General features: G+C 40.8%; 1 protein-coding gene across 6 annotated transcripts in view; it reads right to left on the bottom strand.

Moving 5' to 3' along the window:
* ATP23 (ATP23 metallopeptidase and ATP synthase assembly factor homolog) overlaps positions 1 to 27,239 on the bottom strand; it is an 87,549-nt gene that overhangs the window by 13,776 nt on the left and 46,534 nt on the right. Inside the window, exon 1 of one of the 6 annotated variants that reach the window (XM_059936362.1) lies at positions 11,207 to 11,392. The exons of 1 other annotated variant lie outside the window; for it this stretch is intronic. Coding sequence is in view for 4 of the 5 variants with exons in the window: in XM_059936360.1 (XP_059792343.1) it covers positions 7,659 to 7,854 (196 nt within the window). In the remaining variant the exon portion in view is untranslated. Of the gene's footprint in view, positions 1 to 7,658; positions 7,969 to 8,267; positions 8,408 to 11,206; positions 11,393 to 27,239 lie in introns of those variants that run through there. 4 more of the 6 variants (XM_059936359.1, XM_059936360.1, XM_059936357.1 and 1 more) reach the window with 4 other exon arrangements.

The following is a 27,239-nucleotide window of genomic DNA, read 5'->3' as shown; positions in this document are numbered from 1 at the left end:
TCCAAAATCTTGGAAATAGAATGGAGAAAATACAAGAAACATTTAACAAGGATCTAGAACTAAAGAGTAAACAAACAGTGATGAACAACACAATTACTGAAATTAAGAATACTCTAGAAGGAATCAATAACAGAATAACTGAGGCAGAAGAACGGATAAGTGAACTGGAAGATAAAATGGTGGAAATAACTGCCAGGGAGCAGAATAAAGAGAAAAGAATGAAGAGAATTGAGGACAGTCTCAGAGACCTCTGGGACAACATTAAACACACAAACATTCGAATTATAGGGGTCCCAGAAGAAGAAGAGAGCAAGAAAGGGTCTGAGAAAATATTTGAAGAGATTAGAGTCGAAAACTTCCCTAACATGGGAAAGGAAATAGTCAATCAAGTCCAGGAAGTGCAGAGTCCCATACAGGATAAACCCAAAGAGAAACAGGCTGAGACACATATTAATCAAACTATCAAAAATTAAATACAAAGAAAAAATATTAAAAGTAGCAAGGGAAAAGCAACAAATAACATAAAAGGGAATCCCCATAAGGTTAACAGCTGATTTTTCAGCAGAAACTCTGCAAACCACAAGGGAGTGGCAGGGCATATTTAAAGTGCTGAAAGGGAAAAACCTACAACCAAGATTACTCTACCCAACAAGCATCTCATTCAGATTCAATGGAGAAATTAAAACCTTTACAGATAAGCAAAAGTTAAGAGAATTAAGCACCACCAAACCAGCTACAAATGCTAAAGGAACTTCTCTAGGCAGGAAACACAAGAGAAGAAAAAGACCTACAATAACAAACCCAAAACATTTAAGAAAATGTTAATAGGAACATACATATCGATAATTACCTTAAATGTAAATGGTTAAATGCCCCAACCAAAAGACACAGACTGGCTGAATGGATACAAAAACAAGACCTGTACATATGCTGTCTACAAGAGACCCACTTCAGACCTAGGGACACATACAGACTGAAGGTGAGGGGATGGAAAAAGATATTCCATGCAAATGGAAATCAAAAGAAAGCTGGAGTAGCAATATTCATAGGAGATAAAATAGACTTTAAAATAAAGACTATTACAAGAGACAAGGAAGGACACTACATAATGATCAAAGGGATCAATCCAAGAAGAAGATAAAAGAATTATAAATATATATGCATCCAACATAGGAGCACCTCAATACATAAGCCAACTGCTAACAGCTATAAAAGAGCAAATCAACAGTAATACAATAATAGTGGGGGACTTTAACACCTCACTTACACCAATGGAGAGATCATTCAAACAGAAAATTAATAAGGAAACACAAGCTTTAAATGACACAATACACCAGATAGATTTAATTGATATTTATAGGACATTCCATCCAAAAACAGCAGATTACACTTTCTTCTCAAGTGCACACAGAACATTCTCCAGGATAGATCACATCTTGGGTCACAAATCAAGCCTTGGTAAATTGAAGAAAACTGAAATCATATCAAGCATCTTTTCCGACCACGGCGCTATGAGATTAGAAATCAACAATTACAGGAAAAAAAACGTAAAAAAACCACAAACACATGGAGGCTAAACACTACATTACTAAATAACCAAGAGATCACTGAAGAAATCAAAGAGGAAATCAAAAAATACCTAGAGACAAATTACAACGAAAACACGGCGATCCAAAACCTATGGAATGCAGCAAAAGCAGTTCTAAGAGGGAAGTTTATAGCAATACAAGCCTAGCTCAAGAAACAAGAAAAATCTCAAATAAACAATCTAAACTTACACCTAAAGCAATTAGAGAAAGAAGAACAACAACAACAAAAAAACCCCAAAGTTAGCAGAAGGAAAGAAATCATAAAGATCAGATCAGAAATAAATGAAAAAGAAATGAAGGAAACAATAGCAAAGATCAATAAAACTAAAAGCTGGTTCTTTGAGAAGATAAACAAAATTGATAAACCATTAGCCAGACTCATCAAGAAAAAAAGGGAGAAGACTCAAATCAACAGAATTAGAAATGAAAAAGGAGAAGTAACAACTGACACTGCAGACATACAAAGGATCATGAGAGATTACTACAAGCAACTATATGCCAATAAAATGGACAACCTGGAAGAAATGGACAAATTCTTAGAAGAGCACAATCTTCTGAGACTGAACCAGGAAGAAATAGAAAATATAAAAAGACCAATCACAAGCACTGAAATTGAAACTGTGATTAAAAATCTTCCAACAAACAAAAGCTCAGGACCAGATGGCTTCACTGGCGAATTCTATCAAACACTTAGAGAAGAGCTAACACCTAATCCTTCTCAAACTCTTCCAAAATATAGCAGAGGGAGGAACACTCCCAAACTCATTCTAAGAGTCCACCACCACCCTGATACCAAAACCAGACAAAGATGTCACAAAAAAAGAAAACTACAGGCCAATATCTCTGAAGTACATAGATGCAAAAATCCTCAACAAAATACTAGCAAACAGAATCCAACAGCACATTAAAAGGATCATACACCATGATCAAGTGGGGTTTATCCCAGGAATGCAAGGATTCTTCAATATATGCAAATCAATCAATGTGATACACCATACTAACAAACTGAAGGATAAAAACCATATGATAATCTCAATAGATGCAGAAAAAGCTTTCGACAAAATTCAACACCCATTTATGATAAAAACTCTCCAGAAAGTAGGCACAGAGGGAACCTACGTCAACATAATAAAGGCTATATGACAAACCCACAGCCAACATCATTCTCAATGGTGAAAAACTGAAATCATTTCCTCTAAGATCAGGAACAAGACAAGGTTGCCCACTCTCACCACTATTATACAACATAGTTTTAGAAGTTTTAGCCACAGCAGTCAGAGAAGAAAAAGAAATAAAACGAATCCAAATCAGAAAAGAAGTCATCTGTTTGCAGATGACATGATACTATACATAGAGAATCCTAAAGATACTACCAGAAAACTACTAGACCTAATCAACAAATCTGGTAAAGTAACAGGGTACAAAATTAATGCACAGAAATCTCTTGCATTCCTGTACACTAATGATGAGAAATCTGAATAAGAAATTAAGGAAACACTCCCATTTACCACTGCAACTAAAAGAATAAAATACTTAGGAATAAACCTACGTAAGGAGACAAAAGACCTGTATGCAGAAAACGATAAGACACTGATGAAAGAAATTAAAGATGATACAAATAGATGGAGAGATATACCATGTTCTTGGATTGGAAGAATCAACATTGTGAAAATGACTATACTACCCAAAGCAATCTACAGATTCAATGCAATCCCTATCAAACTACCAATGGCATTTTTCACAGATCTAGAACCAAAGAAAATGCACAATTTGTATGGAAACACAAAAGACCCCGAATAGCCAAAGCAATCTTGAGAAAGAAAAACAGCTGGAGGAATCAGGCTCCCTGACTTCAGACTATACTACAAAGCTACAGTAATCAAGTCAGTATGGTACTGGCACAAAAACAGAAATATAGATCAAAGGAACAGGACAGAAAGCTCAGAGATAAACCCACGCACATATGGTCACCTTATCTTTGATAAAGGAGGCAAGAATATACAATGGAGAAAAGACAGCCTCTTCAATAAGTGGTGCTGGGAAAACTGGACAGCTACATGTAAAAGAATGAAATTAGAACACTTCCTAACACCATATACAAAAATAAACTCAAAATGGATTAAAGACCTAAATGTAAGGCCGGACACTATAAAACTCTTAGAGGAAAACATAGGCAGAACACTCCATGACATAAATCACATCAAGATCCTTTTTGACCCACCTCCTAGAGAAATGGAAATAAAAACAAAAATAAACAAATGGGACCTAATGAAACTGAAAAGCTTTTGCACAGCAAAGGAAACCATAAACAAGACGAAAAGACAACCCTCAGAATGGGAGAAAATATTTGCAAAGGAAGCAATGGACAAAGGATTAATCTCCAAAATACACAAGCAGCTCATGAAGCTCAATTATCAAAAAACAAACAACCCAATACATAAATGGGCAGAAGACCTAAATAGACGCTTCTCCAAAGAAGATATACAGATTGCCAACAAACACATGAAAGGATGCTCAACATCACTAATCATTAGAGAAATGCAAATCAAAACTACAATGAGGTAACACCTCACACTGGCCAGAATGGCATCATCAAAAAATCTACAAACAATAAATGCTGGAGAGGGTGTGGAGAAAAGGCAACCCTCTTGCACTGCTGGTGGGAATGTAAATTGATACAGCCACTATGGAGAACAGTATGGAGGTTCCTTAAAAAACCAAAAATAGAACTACCATATGACCCAGCAATCCCACTCCTGGGCATATACCCTGAGAAAACCATACTTCAAAAAGAGTCATGTACCACAATGTTCATTGCAGCACTATTTACAATAGTCAGGACATGGAAGCAACCTAAGTGTCCATCGACAGATGAATGGATAAAGAAGATGTGGCACATATATACAATGGAATATTACTCAGCCATAAAAAGAAATGAAACTGAGTTATTTGTAGTGAGGTGGATGGACCTAGAGTCTGTCATACAGAGTGAAGTAAGTCAGAAGGAGAAAAACAAATACCATATGCTAACACATATATATGGAATCTAAAAAAAAAAAGTGGAACCTAGGAGCAGGACAGGAATAAAGACACAGACGTAGAGAATGGACTTGAGGACATGGGGAGGGGGAAGGGTAAGCTGGGATATAGTGAGAGTAGCATTGACATATATACACTACCAAACATAAAATAGATAGCTAGTGGGAAGCAGCTGCACAGCACAGGGAGACCAGCTCAGTGCTTTGCGGCCACCTAGAGGGGTGGGATAAGGAGGGTGGGAGGCAGACACAAGACGGAGGGGATATGGGGATATACGTATGCATATAGCTGATTCACTTTGTTATACAGCAGAAACTAACACAACACTGTAAAGCAATTAAAATCCAATAAAGATGTTTAAAAAAAAAGCAAGAGGAGAAAAATACAAATAAAAGTTGTTATTTATAAAAAAAAAAAAGAATCTATAAGCCTGCTAAAATTACAGCAAAGTATTATGAACCCAAGTGCCTCTAATATCAACTTTTCGCATAGATGTCCTGTCTGAGAGTATAAATGCACAGCAAATTACGTGACATAAGCAAAAAAAAAAAAAGAGAGAGAGAGAAAGAAATCAAGGTTTTTAAGTGCTGAAAGCAAAAACAGGTGAGTAAAAGTAGTGTGGGATGAGAAAGTTAGGTATAGGTTACTGCTTTACTAACCTGACCCCTCTTAAGAGTGTTAACAATAAAACAATTATTACTAACAATAAGTATTATTTAGTGTATATCAGGCACCATACTAAATGCATTATTATTCAAGCAACTAAGAGTTTTACAAAGTTGAAATGGATTCAAAAGCCTACAGTCCTCTTTAAAAAAAAAAAATTTCTGGGAGCACATTGGTTTGGTACTTCAAAAATGACCTGCAGTATTTAGAATGGATTTGCTTTGGAGAAAAAGAAAACAAAGGTCGCCCTTGAGGCCTGATTTCTCCCATCACACTCGCCCCAGGCATAGGATTTTAAAGCTTCAAGTTGATGCTTTAATACCACCAACAGGTTCTCCCAGCAGCCTTCCCCTTGGAAGGCTGAGGCGGGTTAATTCCTACTGGGTCTCAAGTTCAGCACCTCGCCCTCCTCATATCCTACCTATATCAACTCTTGCTCCACTTTTTGGCTCTGCCACTGTAAGAACAGCTACCTTTTCTTTATTCAGCTCCTGATATGCTGGCACTTTACACTCATAAAATCTATTCCTCACAACAACCCTAAAAGGGATATTTTTATCCCTCCCCCACTCCCTTTTTTTTTTCTCAGATAAAGATAGAGAGGATCAGAGAGTTAAATCACTCTTCCATACGTAATAAGGAAAGGGATCAAAATTTGAACCCATGTCTACTTCTGCAGCCTATGTTCTTTCCACTGCATTCCACTTTGAAACATCTTAAAGGCAGGGTCCCAACTCCTCTCTGTATTTGCCCAAACCAGAACCTAGGAGGCATTCAATACATATTTGCAAAGTAAATACAATGTCATCATTTCCTCTACTCCCTCTCCTCCTCCCTTGATTCCCTAGATGCAGGTAATCTCAAGAAGGCTGGAAAATAATTGGGTGGTTGACTTTTGAACTGTGACTGGCCAGCTGTGAAACAGTAACCTTACTTTGGAACAATAAGTTTAAGTCTTTGATTTTCTAAATGTATCTAAAGTAAACTTTAGATGGCAATGTAAAAAAGTTAAGAAATCTCTAGTGCAATGTCCCTGGGATTAGAGAAAAATTGGTCAGCAGATGGTGTCCCTATTTAACCCACAACAGTGGTTCTTAACCTTTTTGGGATCGTGGGCCTCTCTGAGAATATCATGGAGCTATGAACTCTCTCCCCAGAAAAACGCACTTAGGGGCATACACACACGGTTTCGTAGTCCATGTCAGGAATTTCTACACTCTGAAGTCCACCCATGTATGAAGGTTAAGAACTCTTTCCATCAAAGGGTAGGACTGCACAACTTGTTTTTAACAGGAGGGAAGAGGGCAGGGCACAACCCTTACAGAATGACATAGCTGTTGTGGACACGACATAAACTGGTTAAAACCTGGTTAGAACCGATTAGGCCCAAGATGGCAGAAGATTCAACACTCAGTAGATCTTGAACCTCATTATACGTTCATTGTAATACATTAGCATATGCTACATGACACACCCACGGGCACCATGACAGTTCCAAGGCTAACTATAAAAGGCCAAAAAGTGGGCAGTGGCCCAAATCCTGGAAATCCCCACCCCTTCTCCAAAATAGTTGGAATAATCCTCCCACTCATTAGCCTATGAAATTACCCAGCCCATAAAAACTAACCACCTCATATTTCCTGGCCGCTCTCACCTTCTGAGACAGACTGCACTCTGTCTATGGAATGTGTATCTCCCAAGGCCTCTCCCCCTCTGAGATGGCCCACACTCTGTCTATGGAGTGTGTACCTCTCTCAATAAATCTACTTCTTACCTATCACTTTGCCTCTCGCCGAATTCCTTCTGCAGTGAGACATAAAGAACCTGAGCTTCATTAAGTCCTGAGACCAGGAGTGCAATTTCAATTAAAAGACAGTGGGTTCGAGTCCCAGCCTGCGGGTTCAAGTCCCAAGCTGAGTTTTGGCGGGGTTCAAATCCCATCTGAGTTGTGCAGTTTCAGCAGGTATGCCTTAATTAACATGGCTCTTTAAAACTCTGCTTCACCTGGACTCTCAATTCCTCATATTACTGCATAATTTACCTAAAATATCAAAGGATCTGTCAGACCAGTGCGCGTGACGGAAAGGGCAAACTCCTAACCCAACTCCTCATTTATGCCGCAAGCAAAAGGAGTGCTGAAAGGGGCCTCAGCGCTTCCTCTGATGGAAACTGAGGCTCAGACTCCCACACCCGCCCCCACAAGAATCTGCCTTAACTCTGCACCTGGTGCCTGAACCCCGCCCCCGACACACCTGGGCTGAACGCAGAGCCCCCTAGCGGAGCGGAACCAAGGCCCCTCCCTGCCCGCCGGGTCTCAGACACCCCCCACCGCAACCTCCGCAGACGCCCAGCCCCCAGGCTCACGGCTCCTACTTGTCTCCAACGTCTGCAAGAGCATAAGCTGGCACTTCTGGTTGTTGGTGAAGACGCTGGAGAGGAACCCTTGCTGTGGCTTCCCCTGAGCCAGCCGCTCCGGGAAGACTTGGCACCCGACGTGTTGCTGCTGCAGCTGCTCCCCCGCAGCGGGGCCCGGGCCGCGTTCACCCGGAGCGCCTGCCATGCCGCCCACGGACTTTGCCGCTGCTTCCTCCCGCCTCAGGCGGCCCGGGGGGGGGGGGTGGGGGGAGACAGGGAAAGGGAACCTCCCTCCCGCCTACCCACCGCCCAGGCCCTCCCTCCGCCGAGCCGACCTGGCGCCAGCCGGGCGACGGCCGCAGGGGTCCACAAGCCCGGAGACCAAAGGAGCGCTGGGCCACAGGCGCGGGGCGGGAAGACGGTAACGGGGCGGGGCGACGGCTGTTAGGCGGGCAAGGGGCGGGGCCAAGCGCCTGCTGGCTGAGCTGGGGTTGGCGAGTACCCTCGCAGACTACAACCCGCCTGATGTGGGCTCGGCCTTTGCCGCTCAGCGTGCTCGTGCCGTCCCCATAAGCCTTGTTCCGCAGCCCTGCTTACTCGTGCACACTCCTTCCTTACCTCCTGACCAGTACTGGCCATTAAGTACCCTTCTCCCTCTGAAGGTTTCTGCCATCTTCGCACTCCCTGCTTTGTCCACCAGCAGGCTAATTGCAGCCTCTGGTCCACCTCTCTCTTGACGCCCCAAGCCGTATTAAAAGCACTGTTTTTCAGAAACGTTTGAAAGCTGCAATTATAATGACTGGTCAAAACCCTCAAAATACAAGACCCAACTACTTTTCTTCTGCCTCTTCTAGGCCCATTCGCCCACCCTACTCTTTCGCCACCGCAAATAACTCTCTGATAATTGATGAAATAAAATTCATATTTTATGGCAAGACAAGAAAAATTTAAACAAAATTTTTCTCTGGCAGTTTGGGCCTCCTCCCTCCCCCTTAGAGTGTACTACTGTGCATCTGCATTAACCAGACCTTCTTAGAAGATATTCCTTCTTAATCTTGTATAGGGTCAGGATGACCCACTACTCCATAACTCCTTGGGAGATAACCTTCCTTCTGTCAATAATTCATTTGACGTACAACACTTTGTCTCAAAAACTTCTTTAACTGCTGTGACTTCTAGTGGGTGGAACAGTGCTCACAGCTTTCTGAAAGACTGTCTCCCAGGTTATAATCCTCAGGTTCGGTCAAATAAACTTTTCCATTTCTTTCTTAGATCGACTATTGATTAATTTTTTCATCAACATAACAAAACACAACCTTTTTACTTTAACTCCAAGCCTTAACTCATACTTCCATCTTTAAGCCCCCATCCTCAGTCCTTATGATCCAGGTCCTGATCAAATCTACCTAATCCACAGGGCCTTCCCAGATACCTTAATCAAAATTAATCTCTCCTGATCTCCCAATGTACAAAGTACTTCGTACCTATTATGGCTTCATCACTGCCTGACAGGTTTTAAATAATTTGTGTTTCTCTTTTCCCACTAAATTTACTCAGTTCAGCTCACACATTTATTCAGTACCTGCTATGATGGGCCAGGCATGGCAGCAGAAACAGGATAATAAGAGAATTTCTAAGGTTGAGAGGAGCATATGATTTATGTAAGAAATGTATCTAAATCATAAAGGTTCAAGAGACGTTGAGGATTATGAACAGTACCTGTGTGTCATAGGTGCTCAATAAATATCTAAATTGAGTGAGATGCTAGGATTATTCACTCTTTTGAAATATAATATTATGAACACCTTCTATGTACATAGACTACTAAAGCTGTAACAAAAAAGCGCTACTTTTTATTGAGCTCACCTGCAATACATTATTTCTAATCCCTACCACAACCCTGCAAAATAAATATTGTTATCACTATATTTTTCAGATAAAGAAAGTGGGCTCAGCAAAACTGAATAATCCAGGACCACAAAACTAGCTCTTAATCTAGTTAGGGGACTAAAATATACACATATGGAAAACTAGACCATTTCAAGTTAGTGTAATTAGTCTGGAATTCTCAGGGAAGGCTAGATAGAAAAGATGGGGCCAGAAATGGACCACAGACGGTAAACATTTGAAATACTATTCAGCTATATGAATAAGCAAAAAAATGCAAATTAAAAGCTGTCATTTCCCCGCACCAAATTAGCAAACATTTTTTCAATGTTCATTGCTGAAGGCAACAGAGAGAAAACTAGAAAATTGTACAACAAAATATGATCAGTAGTTGTCTAGGTATCAGAATATTTTTATTACATTTTTCCAAATTTTCCTAATGTTCTACAATAAGCATGTATTACCTTTATAATCAGAAAGGTATACTTTAAAAAAATTGAGTAGCCTTTGGATGGCATATGTGTTAACTTCATCCATTTATACTATAAAGACATAGGAGTGGAATGGGACGGCATTAGGGGAGAGATAGGGAAGTGCAAATACAAATTACTAAGGTAAAAAAAGAAAAATAATCACCACAAAGAAATGAGAACATGGGCAAAGATTTAGCTATAAGGATTTTCATTTCTCCATTGCAGTACTAATTAACAAAAAGGATAGAAACTGTTTTAACAAAAAGTGCAATGGAAAACATAACAACCATGTTGTTTTTTAAATGAAATATGTTCATAAAAGCTTTTTAGGTTACAAAATAGCATGTACAACGTAATTACAGCTTGAAATTTATTATATGCACAGAGAGGGTCTGGATGTGTAACCGAGCAGGACGTTATGGGGCCTTCCCAGGACGGACCCCCTCCCCCATATCCTCGCTGTAGCTCCTCTGAAATACCTAGATAATAGTATCTGATGCACACTTCCTGAGTTACACATGCTAAAACCACCACCAAATGGAAGAAATTAACTACTTGATGAGCATGAGCCCCCAGACCCTATAGGCCCCTAAGGATTGATAATGTTAACCGCCCTATTATCTCAACACCAACCAGAGAATTGTGCAGGACCTAATCACATACCCTGCAACCAGCCTCCCTCACCTGGCTTTTAAAAATGCTTTGCTGAAACCCTTCCGGGAGTTCAGGGTATTTTGAGCAGGAGCTCCGTCCCTTCTCCTTGCTGGGCCTTCAATATACCTTTCTCTGCTCCAAACTCCCACGTTTTGGTTTGGGCTCACTGCGCATCAGGCACACGAGCAACAGATGAAATTTGGGAGTTTTGTTTTGTTTGCACCTGTGTGTGCTTGCCTTCATTCTCTAAAGCAAAAATAGTTGTTTTATAGTAAGTTGTTTGAAGCTGCTTAAATAAATCACAGCAACAAATGAAGTTGCATATAACTTTAAGTGCTTTTTAGCTTTGCTTTTCCGCAACTAATAAATCCACTTCTCCAGGGCCACCAAAACTTGGGGGAGAGTATAGCCTTTCCTTACTGATCCAGTCATTTTGAATACAGGGAAAGAACAAAACAGTTTCCACCACTCTCCGCGGGAATACGCCACACTTGGCCCAGTAATCCCACACCGCTGGGAAATGCAACCCACCAACATACACACCTACTTGCAGCAGGAGTCAGCCCTCCGAACCCGGAAGTGAATGGGAGCAGGCACGCAGCATTCTGGGAAGATTTAAGGGAGCCGCGTTGGTGTGGCTGGCTGTTACCGGGGCAACCGGAGGCGCTTGGCGGTTATCCGTGGTTTGGCGCCGTTAGCTGGACAGTCTGAGACGCTCCGAGGCCATTTGGGATGAGCGAAGAGGGAAGAAGAGCCCTTTCAGGAGACAGTTGTCCTGTCAGGTTATCTAGTCGTGCCCCAGGCGGGAGCGCCTGATCTGGGGCTCTGGGTCACGCCCCCTTCTTCTTTCAGCCTTTTCGGCCAAATGAAGTAGCTCAGAGGCTCCTGACTGTCATTTCTTTACTTTTCTGCCTCCTCTCAGAAAATGTAAGTTGAGAATTTCTAATTAACACTGTAATGTGTTCTAATATCAACGTAAATTCTTGTTTGAGGACATTTTATGGGGCCACAAATTGAGAACTTAAAATTCACACTAAAATTGTAGACTGCCCCTTGAGATATGGTAAGGGCATAAGGATTTTAGATGAAGAAAAATGTTACTTTCCCCAAAAGGAATTTTTGAATTCCGTTAGGAAAATAAACAATGTGAATATTTTTTTTCCATGTAAAGAACAGAAACTAGAGTGTGTGGGATTAATCACTTGTAACAGTGATCACAGTGTAATTCTGGCCACAAAGGGACATTAATTACCACCCTCCTCCCTCTCCATGCTAAACTCCCAAATTTACGTTCCAGCTAACTTTTAATTTCTGCAGTACTATGCTTTTTCAAGTCTTCTCCTCTTGCAAATGGTAAAAACGCTCTTCCTCGCCTTAATTTTCTTTGTTCAAATCCTCATTTAGGTATTATGTCCTTTACAGTCCTTCCCTGGGACTTTTGTCCACCTCCCATTCAAGATAGAATATGCTCTTCTTTATGAACTTTTGCATATTTATCATAGTAATTATGATTCATTTAGTGACATCTGTTCTTCCAACTTTGGAGACCTCCTTGTGGGCAGGGCATATTTTATATTTATCTCAATTGCATTGATGCTCTGGCTCATTTGGTTCTCAACAGATATTTGTTGGATAAACGTAAACTACCTTTGTTAACTAGTCTGAAGGAATGTGAACTAAAATGAAATAAACAAGGGTAACCACTGAAATAAATAAATAAACTAATTAATTAATTAAATTGAGGCCTTTTTTTTTTTTTGGCTGTGCGGGGTCTTAGTTGCAGCACATGGCATCTTCGTTGCCCCATGAGGGATCTTCAGTTGCGGCATGCGGGATCTAGTTCCCTGACCAGGGATCAAACCCCGGCCCCCTGCACTGGGAGCGCAGTCTTAACCGCTGGACCACCAGGGAAGTCCTGAGGAGATATATATATATATATATATATATATATATATATATATATATATATATATTTTTTTTTTTTTTTTTGGCTTTGTTGGGTCTTTGTTGCTGTGCACAGGCTTTCTCTAGTTGTGGCAAGTGGGGGCTACTCATTGCGGTGAGCGGGCTTCTCATTGTGGTGGCTTCTCTTGTTGTGGAGCACGGGCTCTAGGTGCGCAGGCTTCAGTAGTTGTGGCTCACGGGCTCAGTAGTTGTGGCTCGCGGGCTCTAGAGCGCAGGCTCAGTAGTTGTGGCACACGGGCTTAGTTGCTCCGTGGCATGTGGGATCTTCCCGGACCAGGGCTCGAACCCGTGTCCCCTGCATTGTCAGGCGGATTCTTAACCACTGTGCCACCAGGGAAGCCCCTGAGGATATTTTTTAAAAGAAGAAAATAAAACTCAGCAGTCATCCAGAAGTAACTTAAAATTTTCATGTATTACATATAAGTTATTTTCTCTGCATAAATATTTTTTGCAGTTGAGTATATTTGGGGAAAACCATTTTATGTCCTGCTTTTTCACATGTATATGATATAATTCTGTTACTAAAATCTTAGCAACAAAGACGGCATTGAAGACCTTAATGTAAATCGTCTGTAGTGAGTTGAAGAAACAGGGATGAAGTGGATGCAGCAAGTGAAGACAATTCTTTCAAGAAGTTTGGCTGTAAAGGAAAAGAGGTCAGTAGCCAGAGGAGAATGGCAAGTGAAAGAAAAATGTTAAGAGTTTCTCAGTAAGGAGAACAGACTTAGTGATGTTTGTTAGTATAAGAGAAAAAAAACTGGTAGTTAAAGATACTGCCAAGAAAGAGAATAACTGATTGAATGATTCCATAAAGAAATAGGAGATGAGATCCATAGATCAGGTACATAAATTAGCTTAGATAGGAGGCAGAACTAGGAAAGAGGATGTCAATGTGGGTACGGATGTTAGTAATTTTAAAACTATTGAAAATCGGCAAAAGAGTAATAAAAATATGTCAAAAGATATATATAAAAATGGCCAATAGGTATGTTCAGCCACATTAGCTAAAAACATAAATGGCATATCAAATGCCTATTAAATTGGCAAAGATTAAAAAGAAATTAGTATATGCGTTGGGCAAGTGTTCAGTGAAACAAGCATTGCAGGTGGGGATAGAAATTGGTACATGTCCCCCTTCCCCAGGCATTTTAGAAATATGTATCAAAATCCTTAAAATATATACTTTAAGCAACTATACTTCCAGGATGTTCTCAAAAGGAAATAATCAAAACTGCATACATATGTTAAGCTGGGTGGAGTTCATTTCAGTTTGTCCACCAAAAAAGATAGGTTAAATATATTACACCCATACTTCTTAGACTTGGATAATATGGTTGCAGATAAGAGAAGTTCACTCATACTAGTTTAAGTAAGAGCATCCACAGGCTTTCTAGGAAGGGAATGTAGAGTTGCAGTCTGACTGACTACCCTGATACACAGTTAGTGGGATGCGTTGAACCATTTAAAATGATGTAGGGCTTCCCTGGTGGCGCAGTGGCTAAGAATCTGTCTGCCAATGCAGGGGACACGGGTTCGAGCCCTGGTCCAGGAAGATCCCACACGCCACGGAGCAACTAAGCCCGTGCACCACAACTACTGAGCCTACGCTCTACAGCCTGCGAGCCACAACTACTGAGCCCGCGTGCCACAACTACTGAAGCCCACGCGCCTAGAGTCCGTGCTCCGCAACAAGAGAAGCCACAGCAATGAGAAGCCCGCGCACCGCAACGAAGAGTAGCCCCCGCGGGCCGCAACTAGAGAAAGCCCGTGTGCAGCAACGAAGACCCAACACAGCCAAAAATAAATAAATAAATTTATTTTTTTAAAAAAAGAGGTATTAATGCATTTATAACTGTTTTCATACAATGTTATAACTGTCTAATATCAGTGTTTCATCATTCCTTACTTAGGCCTCCAGCCTTCATTACTGTCCTTTACAAAGATTCATGTAATTTAACAGAATTTTTTTTCTTAATTTCAAATTCCTCCTTGCTGTTTAACTTACCAGTAGACCTGAAGATCACTCCATTGTAGAAAATAGACATACTCCTCCTTCCTCTTTACAACTGCAATTATTTTCTTAGTTTATGGTTTAACTTTTTTTTACAAGGATTATATATTTATATAAGTTAACAAAAAGTTGTTATTTTGGAATAAATTTTAAAAATAATGTTCCCATCAGATAATCACATTCATCACTAGTTAATTGATACAACAAATGTTAATATATGAGAAGGACTTCCCTGGTGGTCCAGCAGTTAAGACTCCGCACTTCCACTGCAGGGGGCATGGGTTGGATCCCTGGTCGGGGAGCTAAGATCCCACATACCGCGTGGTACGGCCAAAATAATAATAATAATAATAATAATATATGAGAGATGCTGATAATTGCCTGCCAACTCACATCTTCTTCTAAGGGAACTTGCTTTGTGCACAGATTTTTTTCCCTAAAGGACCATTTACCACACCATATAGCTACCTACCATCACCATCACTCATTGGGCGAGGGGATGTGGCACTATATCCAATATCAGTCCCCCTTCTCCCTTCTTCCATTCTTGTGGAAAATTTTATTTGTTTTAGGTATTTGTTTTATTTGTTAGATATTGGTGTCCAAATGCATTACGACACTTCCTCCTCAGCCTATGAGGATTAATCTTGATTATTCTAAGTCATTCATGATAATTGCTATTTCCCTTGCCAACTCTGCCAGTGAGATGCCAAGGGGAAATCTGCTGGAGGCCTTCTAGGAAAGTTGCTCTTTAAAAGGAACACATGATAGGCACAGTTCATTTCCTGTTTCCTGGTGTTGTCAACCCCTGAAGCTGTGGCAGACAACTTGGAATCATGAAAGAAGCCAACTTCAGAGGAAAAGGTAACATGCTGAGGATGACAAAAAAAAACCAGAAAGATGGAAGGAATGAAGGTCCTTGATGAGGTCACTGAGGACATGCCCTTTCTCCAGATTGTTATATAAGATAGTAAATGTTTAAACAAATTTGAATTGGATTTTCTTTTACTTTTGGCCAAGAGCATCACAACTGATAAAGCACATTTCTGACTCAAGAGTAGCCAATCCCTAGGCTGACAAGTTGGACACAGAAAAGTACAAGGTGTCACTCAATTACATTAATACCAAGAATGGAGCTAAGGTCCACACATTTCTACTTAAATTTGGAAAAGTGAGTACCTTGGAAAATATCCCACTTCCTTAAAGAAAGATGTAGACTTTGTCACCTTTAGCCTAAACAGCATAATAGATACATTATACCACATTTTACCTGTCTGGCTACCCTTATAATAAACTAAAGAAGGAGACCCAAAAAATCATGGTTCTAAAGTCAAAACTATACACAAATGCTTATCCAGAGAAGTGTCGTTATCTCTTGCATTCCTTCCACTCTGTTCCCACCCTCCCTCTATAGGTAAATTTCATTAGTTTCTGGTTTATTATTTCAATGTATCGTTTTGTAAAAAATGAGCAGATACAGGTATATTATTTCCCCTTATTTCTTTTTTTTTAAAGGTTTTTATTTTTTTGAATTTATTTATTTTATTTATTTATTTTTGGCTGCGTTGGGTCTTTGTTGCTGTGCACAGGCTTTCTCTAGTGGCGGGGAGCGGGGGCTACTCTTCGTTGCAGTGCGTGGGCTTCTTATTGTGGTGGCTTCTCTTGTTGCAGAGCAAGGGCTCTAGGCACCCGGGCTTGAGGAGCTGTGGCACACAGGCTCAGTAGTTGTGGTGCACGGGCTTAGTTGCTCCGCGGCATGTGGGATCTTCCCAGACCAGGGCTCGAACCTGTGTCCCCTGCACTGGCAGGTGGATTCTTAACCACTGCGCCACCAGGGAAGCCCTATTTCCCCTTATTTCTTACCCCAAATGTAGCATACTATTTATTCTTTTTTGTTCTTTGCTTTTTTCACTGAACAGTAAATCCTGAAAATCACTCCATAAAAGCTGCCTGGTAGTCTATTATGGGTATAGCGCTCTAGTATGTGTATTCAGTCTGTCTCCTATGTATACATATTGAGGTTAGCTCCAACATTTTGCAATTACAAGTACACTGTGACATATAATCTTATGCATATGTAGTTTTGTATTGTCGGAGATGGTTCTTCAGGATAAATTCCTACAGAATTGGGTCAAAGGGTAAATTCATATGTAGTTTTCTTAGATATTGCCAAATTCCCTCTTCAAGACAAATACTGTATGAGTTCACTTATATGCGGAATCTAAAAAACAAAACAAATGAACACACATAACAAAACAGAAACAGAGACATAGATGCAGAGAACAAACAGGTGGTTACCCAAGGAGAAGGGGGTGGAGGGAAGAAAGAAATAGATGAGGGAGATTAAGAGGTACAAACTTACAGTTGCAAAATAAATGAGTCATGAGTATGAAATGTACAGTGTGGGGAATATAGTCAATAACTAAGGATTATCTTTGTATGGTGACAAATCATAACTAGACTTATTATGGTGATCATTTTGAAATGTAGAGAAAAAAATCATTATGTTGTGTAACAGGGAATAACATAGTGTTGTAGGTCAATTATACTTCAAAAGCAAACAAACATACAAACTTATAGAAAAAGAGATCAGATTTGTAGTTACCAGAGGTGGGTGAGAAGGGAGGGGGAATTGGATGAAAGCAGTCAAAAGGTACAAACTCCCAGTTATACTGGGAGAACTAGGGCTGTAATGTACACCATGATAAATACAATTAGCACTGCTCTATGTTATATATGAAAATTGTTAAGAGAGTAAATCCTGAGTTATCCTAACAAAAAACAAATTTTTTTTCTTTTTTCTATGTCTAATTTTGTACCTATATAAGATGATGGATGTTCACTAAACATACTGTGATCATCATTTCATGATATATGTAAGTCAAATCATTCTACCTTAAACATATACAGTGCTGTATGTCAATTATATCTCAATAAAACTGGAAGAAAAATTAAAAATATAAATAATTAAGGCTTCCCTGATGGCACAGTGGTTGAGAATCTGCCTGCCAGTGCAGGGGACACGGGTTCGAGCCCTGGTCTGGGAAGATCCCACATGCCGCGGAGCAACTGAGCCCATGAACCACAACTACTGAGCCTGCGCGTCTGGAGCCTGTGCTCCGCAACAAGAGAGGCCGCCATAGTGAGAGGCCCACACACCGCGATGAAGAGTGGCCCCCGCTTGCCGCAACTAGAGAAAGCCCTCGCACAGAAACGAAGACCCAACACAGCCAAAAATAAATAAATAAATTTAAAAATAATAATAATAATTAGTGATGATTTTAAATTAAGGAATTAAAAATTTAAAAATACAACAACCAGGGTGTTTGCAAAAAAAAAAAAAATACAACCACTATAACCATCATTCATGTCTATTTTTATATCCTAAAATTGATACTTTTCCCAAAAGAATTTTAGGTGGAAGTCCATAGAGCTATAAGCACCCCTCGCATTCATGGTTTTCACTATGTGGATTTGAAACCAAGTGAATTTTCTATTGGATTTCCTTTTTTTTGGCAGCTATGCTCTGGAACAATGTGGTTGAAAACCTGGAAAAAGGCATGGTGCATGTCCGAAACTTGTAGTCAGTCTGGCTATCACCCTGCAGCAGGCTACAGCAGAAATATAACCTGAGGATAACCACTCAAATTTACACCCACCCATCCCTGTCATTATCATTGTCTCAAAGACTAGGTGTTATTGTTTATCTTCCCTGAAACGTGTATCTTAGTTTCATTTACATATTTTCATCCTGTAAGAAAATAATTTTCCACTTTTGGGAACTTTGGCACAAAGAAACAGGGAAATGCTAAACCTATGGGTGTGAAACTAAATGTCACCAAGAGATACATGCAAGGAGAAGACAGCATACCACAGATGTTTCCTGGGTTTGACTAAAAGCACACTGCAAATCCCAAGAAGCTCAAGGATGTTGAGTGAATAGAATGAAGAGAAAGTACATGCCTTTAACCCTCATTGTGTTCTTACCATTCTCAGAATCCCAGGGAGGAAAAAGCACATCTGTCAATGGACAAAGATTTTGGAACCAGTCACAAGGCACAGCTCCTTTTTGAAGGAGTCAAGCAACTCATCAATGTCTTCCCCTTACACCTCCTCAAAGCCCACTTGCCTGGCCGGCTGTCAAGGAAAGGCCTCCAAGCCATCGACCATGGCTGGTGGAAGAAACCACTCTGCTAACTCCCACCCTTCATCCAGCCACCTTTCTCTGTATATGCCACATCTCTTCTGTCTTTCCTTTGCTCCTTCTCTCTCATCCTTCACCCCTGCTTCCCTTGGCTGCTTCACCAATCATCCACTGGTACTTCACCAAGCCCACTGTGGTCGTCTCCTTCCCAGCCTGACAGAGGCTGCATGGCATATTGGAAACAGCACAGGCTCTGGACTAAAAAATGGTAGGTTTGACTCTTGGCTCTGCATTAATGAGCTTTATGAACTTGGAAACATCATAATAGTCCCACCAGGTCTCACTTTTGTCATCTATACATGGGGATAATAAGATCTACTTTGTAGAATTGTTGTAGGATTAATAATGATGGTTTTGATATCTGACACATTAGTGCTCAATAAATAATAACTGGTAGTGGTTGTGGTAATGGAAGGAGGAGAGAAGGAACTTCAGCTTCCTACATAAAAAGCCCATGGAAGGAAGGCCGGAAAAGTATCTTCATACTTTCTCTTCTTTCCACCTTCTATTCTGTGCTTCCTCACTTTAAAAAGGAATTATTTTAAAGGTCTGTCCCAATATTAATATTCTAGTTTTAATGGCAAAAATTAAAATAAACAGATGTATACTAAAGGCCTATTATGTGCAAAGAAGGTCACATAAAATTTCTTTAGGGAAACCAGATTAAATTAAAATCTGCTGAAAAAAATAATCTTTAGATTTTCATTTTTTTCCTTCCTTCATACGTTCTTGCCAGTGGTATCACTATGTATATGATCCAAAGGAGCAGCATGTGACAATCATTCCTCTACATATAAGTACTTTGGCTGTTGAGGCTCTTTTCATATATGTTTATATATGAGTTATTAAATAATGTTTATACCTCAAAAATTTGATTTCAATGCTTCATTATTCTCTAAACCTTTGGATGATCCTCAAATCACTAGATATCAGTGGCTATCTGATGAAGACTGACTGTCACACTCAACAGTGTGCCCTCATTCCAAGGAGCTCATCAGTAAAAGAGCAGGCTGAGATGGTGGCCTTTTAGCTTCAGTATCTATGAAATTCATTTCATTGAAACTGAATTAGTTCAATGCAACCCAGCTAAGTGCTCTCCTGGGTACTGCAACAGCCTTCGGTGGGAGATAACAAGGCAGCCACTTGTACCATGCTTGTCTCCACTAAACACTACCATCTGCAAAGGTTTTTAACCTGATCCATGAGAGGTGCGTTGGTGGGTTCATGAACCTCTTGAAATTATATTCAGTTCTGTGTGTATATGAATTCTTCTAGATAGAAGACCCGTAGCTTTCATCACATTCTCAAAGGTGTCTATGACTCTCAAAAAGTGAAGGACTACTGACATAAGAAATTAAGTAGTGGGATTTCCCTGGTTGTCCAGTGGTTAAGACTCCACGCTTCCACTGCAGGGGGTGTGGGTTCAATCTCTGGTCAGGGAACTAAGATTACACGTGCCGTGCGGTGTGGCCAAAAAAATATATATATGTATACATATGTACACATATATATACACATATATGAAAGAAACTAAGTGCCTGGCCTGCTGTATTCGTTTTCTATTGCTTCAGTAACAAATCACCATAAATTTAGAAACTTAAAACTAATTTATTATCCTACAGTTCTGTAGATCAGAAGTCTGACATGGTCTCTCCAGGTTAAAATCAAGGTGTTGGCAGGGCTGCATTCTTTCCTGGAAGCTCTAGGAGAGAATCTGTTTGCTTGATCATTCAGGTTGTTGGCAGAATTCAGTTCCTTGTGGTTGTAGGACTGAGGTCCCCACTTCCTTGCTGGCTGTCACCTTGCTGCTCTAGAGGCTGCCCTCTTGGATGTGGCCCCCTTCCTCCATCTTCAAAGCCAGGGTTTGAGTCCTTTCCAAGCTTCAAGTCTCTCCTGCCTCTTCTTCAGTCTCATACCTCTGACTCATTTTCCTGCCTTTCTCTTCCCCTTCTAAAGGCTCGTGTGATTACGATGTGATTACATTAGGCCCATCTGGATAATCCAGGATAATCTTCCTATTTTAAGGTTCATAACCTTAATTCCCTCTGCAAAGTCTCTTTTACCATATAATTTAGCATATTCACAGACAGCAGGAATTAGGGGGCCATTATTCTATCTACCACACCTTTCCACCCACATTTGTGCTACTTGTTCCATTCCAATCACAGAGAAAGTGGAGTTGGTGACCAGTTCCTATGCAAGGTATCCTTCAGCAAAAAGCGTATGAGGCAATGTTTGTCCTCAACAGCTTCCACAGTCTTCTTTTAGTTACTAATTAGCAAAGTACCACCTAAGTCCCCCCCCCCAACAAAAGATTCAATGCACGTAGGCCCCAACAGCACCCCACTCCTCTTGCTCCTCAGACCAGGCTAGACCCCCAACTCTCCACCTTTTCTCCTCTTCAAAAAAAATAAAGTGCGACATTTACTGTCTGGAAAGGATCTAATAAAATAAGTCCCTCTAAATTGTTGAAGACTAATAAGCAGTAATTCTTCCCTAATAATAAACAGCAAAAAAACAGATATGCAAAAATTTTTAAATCATGTAGACAACTTATTACTAAATGTCTATGAATTTCAGTTAAGCTGTGTCCAAGGCTTATTAAATACTTCTGCTCACGCACATCCTCTTTGTTTTCTTCTTATCATCAGCAATCAACCCCATTCACTTGGTTGTACCCTGGGGACTACCATTCATCCCTCTCCCTTCCAGGAGTCTCATCTTTTGGGTCAGACCTTCAGGCCCAGCTCAGCTCACAGGTCTCCAAGAGAACATCGCAGGTCTGCCTATTGTTAAGCTTACAGACAACCAGGCAAGGAGTCTGCATTACAGAGGGAAACAGGTTTCCTGGCCTAGACCACCTTCGACTGTCTCCTTTATATCTGCCCTAGATATTTCCTCATAGCATCCTTGTTTTTTAGAAATAATCAATGTAAACAGGTATTGGGAATAATTGTCTTCACAGTATAGATGTGAAGATGTGTTTTATATTTAGTTTAAAACAAGATTTAGCAGCCAATCTAAAAAGTTATGAAGAAAACAAAATCAGAGATTGAAGTCTGGCTTGCTTAAAAACTCTCTCCTCTCCCTCTCTCCCGCTCTCACAAGTGTCTGCACACACACACACACACACACACACACACACACCTAAAGTATTAAAAATGTTTTGTTGCTGATGGATGATTTCATTTTCAAAACTCAAAGTTTCCAGGTCCCTTTCACTAAACCATCTCCTTGACACAACAGACAAGATGGCGGCCTCTTGAGCACAACACCTGCTCATCTACGAGGGCTCACCAGGGTGGAAAGGGGGACCTCACATGTTAACATGGCTGTTCTGATGTGGAGTTATTTTTTTTTTAAGTCTGAAAAACAAAACATCATTTCTCCTCGCACTCTCTCCCCAACCCCTTCACTTTGTAAAATCATCAGGTAATGTGTAGCATACACATCCTTCTCTTGATACTTATAGCCCATCTCTGATCTCTCCCTCATCCCTCACTCCACACCCTAGTCACCTTCAAAGGTGATTCACAGTGAGGCTAAGGAAGCTTCAGCCTCAGGGCACTAACCTGTGAGGCCTCTGGGCATGTTGGAGTTGTCAAGGGTCTAGATGGGGAAGCCAAGCAATCAGAAGGTATTTCTATGTGAGCAATTCTACTGAATTGCCTAAAAAGAATCAGAAGAAAAGGACTTCCCTGGTGGCGCAGTGGTTAAGAATCCACCTGCCAATGCAGGGGACACGGGTTCAAGCCCTGGTCCGGGAAGATCCCACATGCCTCGGAGCAACTAAGTCCGTGCGCCACAACTACTGAGCCTGCGTTCTAGAGCCCGCGAGCCACAACTACTGAGCCCACGTGCCACAACTACTGAAGCCCGCGCACCTAGAGCCCATGCTCTGCAACAAGAGAAGCCACCGCAATGAGAAGCCCGTGCACTACAACAAAGAGTAGCCCTCGCTCGCTGCAGCTAGAGAAAGCACGCGTGCAGCAACAAAGACCCAATGTAGCCAAAAATAAATTAATTAATTAAAAAAAGAATCAGAAGAAAGTATGCTGAGTCTCCAAAGCATCAGTCATTCACTGTGATTTATTTTTTCATCCTAAATAAGTATCTAAATAGGCAATTTTGTACATACTTTTGCATGCTTTTTCTTAAGGGGCCCCCCAAGTTGTAAAAACTTCAGCCCCACAAAACCTGGTTCTACTTCTGCTCACCTCATCACAGGCCCTCACTGCCTCCCCAGGCCTCCACCAGTCATACTTCCTTCCTCAACCCCACCTCACCCTCCCTCTGCAAGGCTGAGAAAGTAATTTAAAGACTATTTCTAGCACTTATTAGCTATGTGGCCCTGAGTGAGATGTTTAAATTCATCGAGCTTCATATTCCTCACCTGTAAAAGGTGGATAATAATAATACCTATCTTGAAGTGTTATTTTTGAGGATCAGAAATAATGGTGAAAAGTGCCTATTGTGGGCTACCCTGGTGGCACAGTGGTTAAGAATCTGCCTGTCAATGCAGGGGACATGGGTTCGAGCCCTGGTCCGGGAAGATCCCACATGGCGCAGAGCAACTAAGCCCATGCACCACAACTACTGAACCTGCGCTCTAAAGCCCGTAAGCCACAACTACTGAGCCCGTGTGCCACAACTACTGAAGCCCACATGCCTAGAGCCTGTGCTCCACAACAAGAGAAGCCACCGCAATGAGAAGCCCGTGCACCACAACGAAGAGTAGCCCCTGCTCGCCGCAACTAGAGGAAGCCCGTGCGCAGCAATGAAGACCCAATGCAGCCAAAAATAAATAAATAAATATTTTTTTTTTTAAAAAGGCACTAATCCCATTCAAGAGGACTCCATCCTCATGGCTTAAGCACCTCCCAAAGGCTCTACCTACTACAGTATACTAATACCATCACACCAGGCATTAGGATTTCGACATATAAATTTGGGGGGTACATTCAGACCATAGCACACACCCCCTTAAGCCACTTCCTAAGGATTTCTGTATAATCAATTATTCCTCTAATATTCACTGAGCATACAGCATATAGGACATTTTGTTAGGCTCTTAGGAGAAAACAAGGGAAATAAGACAAGACCTTTCTACCTTAACAGGCTTAGAGGGAATAAAATGGATTCGAAATTACTACAGAAGAGGAGAGTATGTGTTGAGTGCTATAGAAGTTCAGAAAAGTAAAAAAAAAAAAAAAAGTTTGGGCTGGAAGAATCAGGGAATGTTGAATGAAGGACTGTTTAATCTTGACCTTAAAGGATGGAAAGAGTTTTGGTGGCAATGCAGAGGAAGGGGAAATGTGTTCCAATGTGCGTAAGGGTCTGCTTGGAGGAAGTGAGTAGAGGAGTCCTGAGAGATAAAGCTGAAAACTGTTAAGACATATAAGACTCAAATAAATGGAAAGATATTCCATGATCATAGATTAGAAGAATTAATATTGTTAAAAAGTCCATATTACCCAAAGCAATCTACAGGTTCAGTGTAATCCCTATCAAAATTTCAATGGCATTTTTCACAGAAACAGAAAAAACAATCCTAAAATTTGTAGGGAACCACAAAAGACCCTGAATAACCAAAGAAACTGAGAAAGAAGAACAAAGCCAGAGGCATCACACTTCCTGATTTCAAACTATGTTACAAAGCTATAGTAATTAGAACAGTATGGTAATGGCATAAAAACAGACACATAGATCAATGAAATAGAATAAAAAACCCACAAATAACCCCATGCACATATATCCAATTAATTACAACAAAGGAGCCAAGAATATACAGTGGGAAATTATAGTCTCTTCAATAAGTGGTGTTGGGAAAACTGGACAGCCAACACAAAAGAATGAAACTGGACTCCCATCTTATACCATACACAAAAATCAATTCAAAACGGATTAAAGACTTGAACATAAGACCTGAAACCATAAAACTCCTAGAAGAAAACATAGAGAGTAAGCTCACTGACATCAACCTTGGCAATAATTTTTTTGGATTTGACACCAAAAGCAAAGACAACAAAAGCAAAAATAAACAAGTGGAACTACATCAAACTAAAGAGCTTCTGCAAAGGAAACCATCAGCAAAATCAAAAGGCCACCTATGGAATGGGAGAAAATACTTGCAAATCATAAATCTAATAAGGGGTTAATATTCAAAATATATAAAGAACGTATACAATTCAATAGCAAACAAAACAAAAGCAAAACCAATTCAGTTAAAAGATGGGCAGGGACTTCCCTGGTGGCGCAGTGGTTAAGAATCTGCCTGTCTATGCAGGGGACACGGGTTCAATCCCTGGTCTGGGAAGATCCCACATGCCGCGGAGCAACTCAGCCCATGGGCCACAACTACTGAGCCCGCGTGCCACAACTACTGAAGCCTGTGCACCTAGAGCCTGTGCTCCGCAACAAGAGAAGCCACGGCAGTGATAAGCCCCCGCACCACAACGAAGAGCAGCCCCCGCTTGCCGCAACTAGAGAAAGCCCACGCACAGCAACAGACCCAACACAGCCAAAAGTAAATAAATAAAATAAATTTATTTTTAAAAAAAAGACAAGAGATAACAAGTGTTGGTGAGGATGTGGAGAAAAGGGAACCCTCGTGCACTGTTGGTGGGAATGTAAAGTGGAGCCACTATGGAAAGCAGTATGGAGGTTCCTTAAAAAATTTAGAAATAGAACTACCATGTGATCCAGTAATTCCACTTCTGGGTATACATACCGAAGGAAACAAAATCATCTCAAAGAGATATCTGCACTCCCATGTTCACTGCAGCATTATTCACAATACCCAAGACATGGAAACAACCTATGAGTTGTTGAGTGGATAAAGAAAATATGGTATATATATATATATATATATATGTATATATATATATATATATATATATACACACACACACACACACACACACACACATACAGTGGACTATTATGCAGCCATAACAAAGAAGGAAATCCTTTTATTTGTGACAATATGGATGGACCTGGAGGGCATTATGCTAAGTGAAATAAGTCAGACAGAGAAAGACAAATACTGTATTATCTCATTTGTGGAATCTGAAAAAACCAAACTCACAGAAACAGTGGGCAGATTGGTAGCCAGCAGAGGTTGGGGGGTGGGTGGGAGGTGGGGGAATTAGGTGAAGGTGATCAAAAGGTACAAACTTCCAGCTATAAGATAAGTTCTGGGGATGTAACGTACAGCATGGTGACTGTAGTAGTTAACAATATTATATATTTTAAAGTCGTTAAGAGAGTAAATCTTAAAAGTTCTCATCACAAGGAAAAAAATTTGTAACTATGGGTGGTGGTGAATGTTAACTAAATGCACCATGGTAACCATTTTGAATATACATATATTATCGAATCATTATGTTGTATGCTTTAAACTAACACACAGTTATATGTCAATTATATTCCAATAAAACTGGAAAAAATTTAAAATAAAAATAATAAATAGTAGTTAAATCCATTCCTTCCTCAATATTCCATTTCCACCATCTCAGGCCCTTATCATTCACTGAATTATTAAAGTAGCCTGCTAATTAGTTCTCTGCTTCCTTCTCACTGCTAACCAAATTATTATTTTTTAATATTTATTTATTTATTTGGCTGCACCAGGTCTTAGTTGCTGCGTGCGGGATCTTCATTGCAGCATGCAGGATCTTTAGTTGCAGCATGCGGGCTCTAGTTCCCTGACCAGGGATCAAACTGGTGCCCCCTGCAGGGGAAGCACAGAGCCCTAACCACTGGACCACCAGGGAATTCCCTAGCCAAATTAGTTAGTTAGTTAGTTATGGCTGTGTTGGGTCTTCGTTGCTGCGCTCGGGTTTCCTCTAGCTGCCACAAGCGGGGGCTACTCTTCCTTGTGGTGGCTTCTCTCTTGCGGAGCACGGGCTCTAGGCGCACAGGCTTCAGTAGTTGTGGCACGTGGGCTCAGCAGTTGTGGCTCCCGGGCTCTAGAGCGCAGGCTTCAGTAGTTGTGGCGCACGGGCTAAGTTGCTCTGCGGCATGTGGGATCTTCCTGGACCAGGGCTCGAACCCATGTCCCCTGCATTGGCAGGTAGATTCTTAACCACTGCGTCACCAGGGAAGTCCTCGCCAAATTATTTTTAAAACATCAATCTGATCCTGCAGCTGCGCTGCCTAAACCCTTCAGTGGTCCCCCACCCCACCCTCCCTCACCTCTTCCAGCATAATGTTCATATTCCTTATGAATTATGGAACATAATTATGGAACATATTCCATAATGTTCATATGATCTGTCCCCCACATAACCTCTTCACCCTCCTCTCTCACCACTCCCGTCATCATCATTCATTCTCTCATTCATTCATTCAGCAAGAATTTATGGAGCATCTACTATGTACCTCCCAACCCATGC

The sequence above is a fragment of the Balaenoptera ricei genome, chromosome 10 (genome assembly GCF_028023285.1).
Source record: "Balaenoptera ricei isolate mBalRic1 chromosome 10, mBalRic1.hap2, whole genome shotgun sequence".
NCBI classification, from domain to species: domain Eukaryota; kingdom Metazoa; phylum Chordata; class Mammalia; order Artiodactyla; family Balaenopteridae; genus Balaenoptera; species Balaenoptera ricei.
Note: the sequence above shows the minus strand (reverse complement) of the source record. Positions and strands in the feature narration are given on the sequence as shown.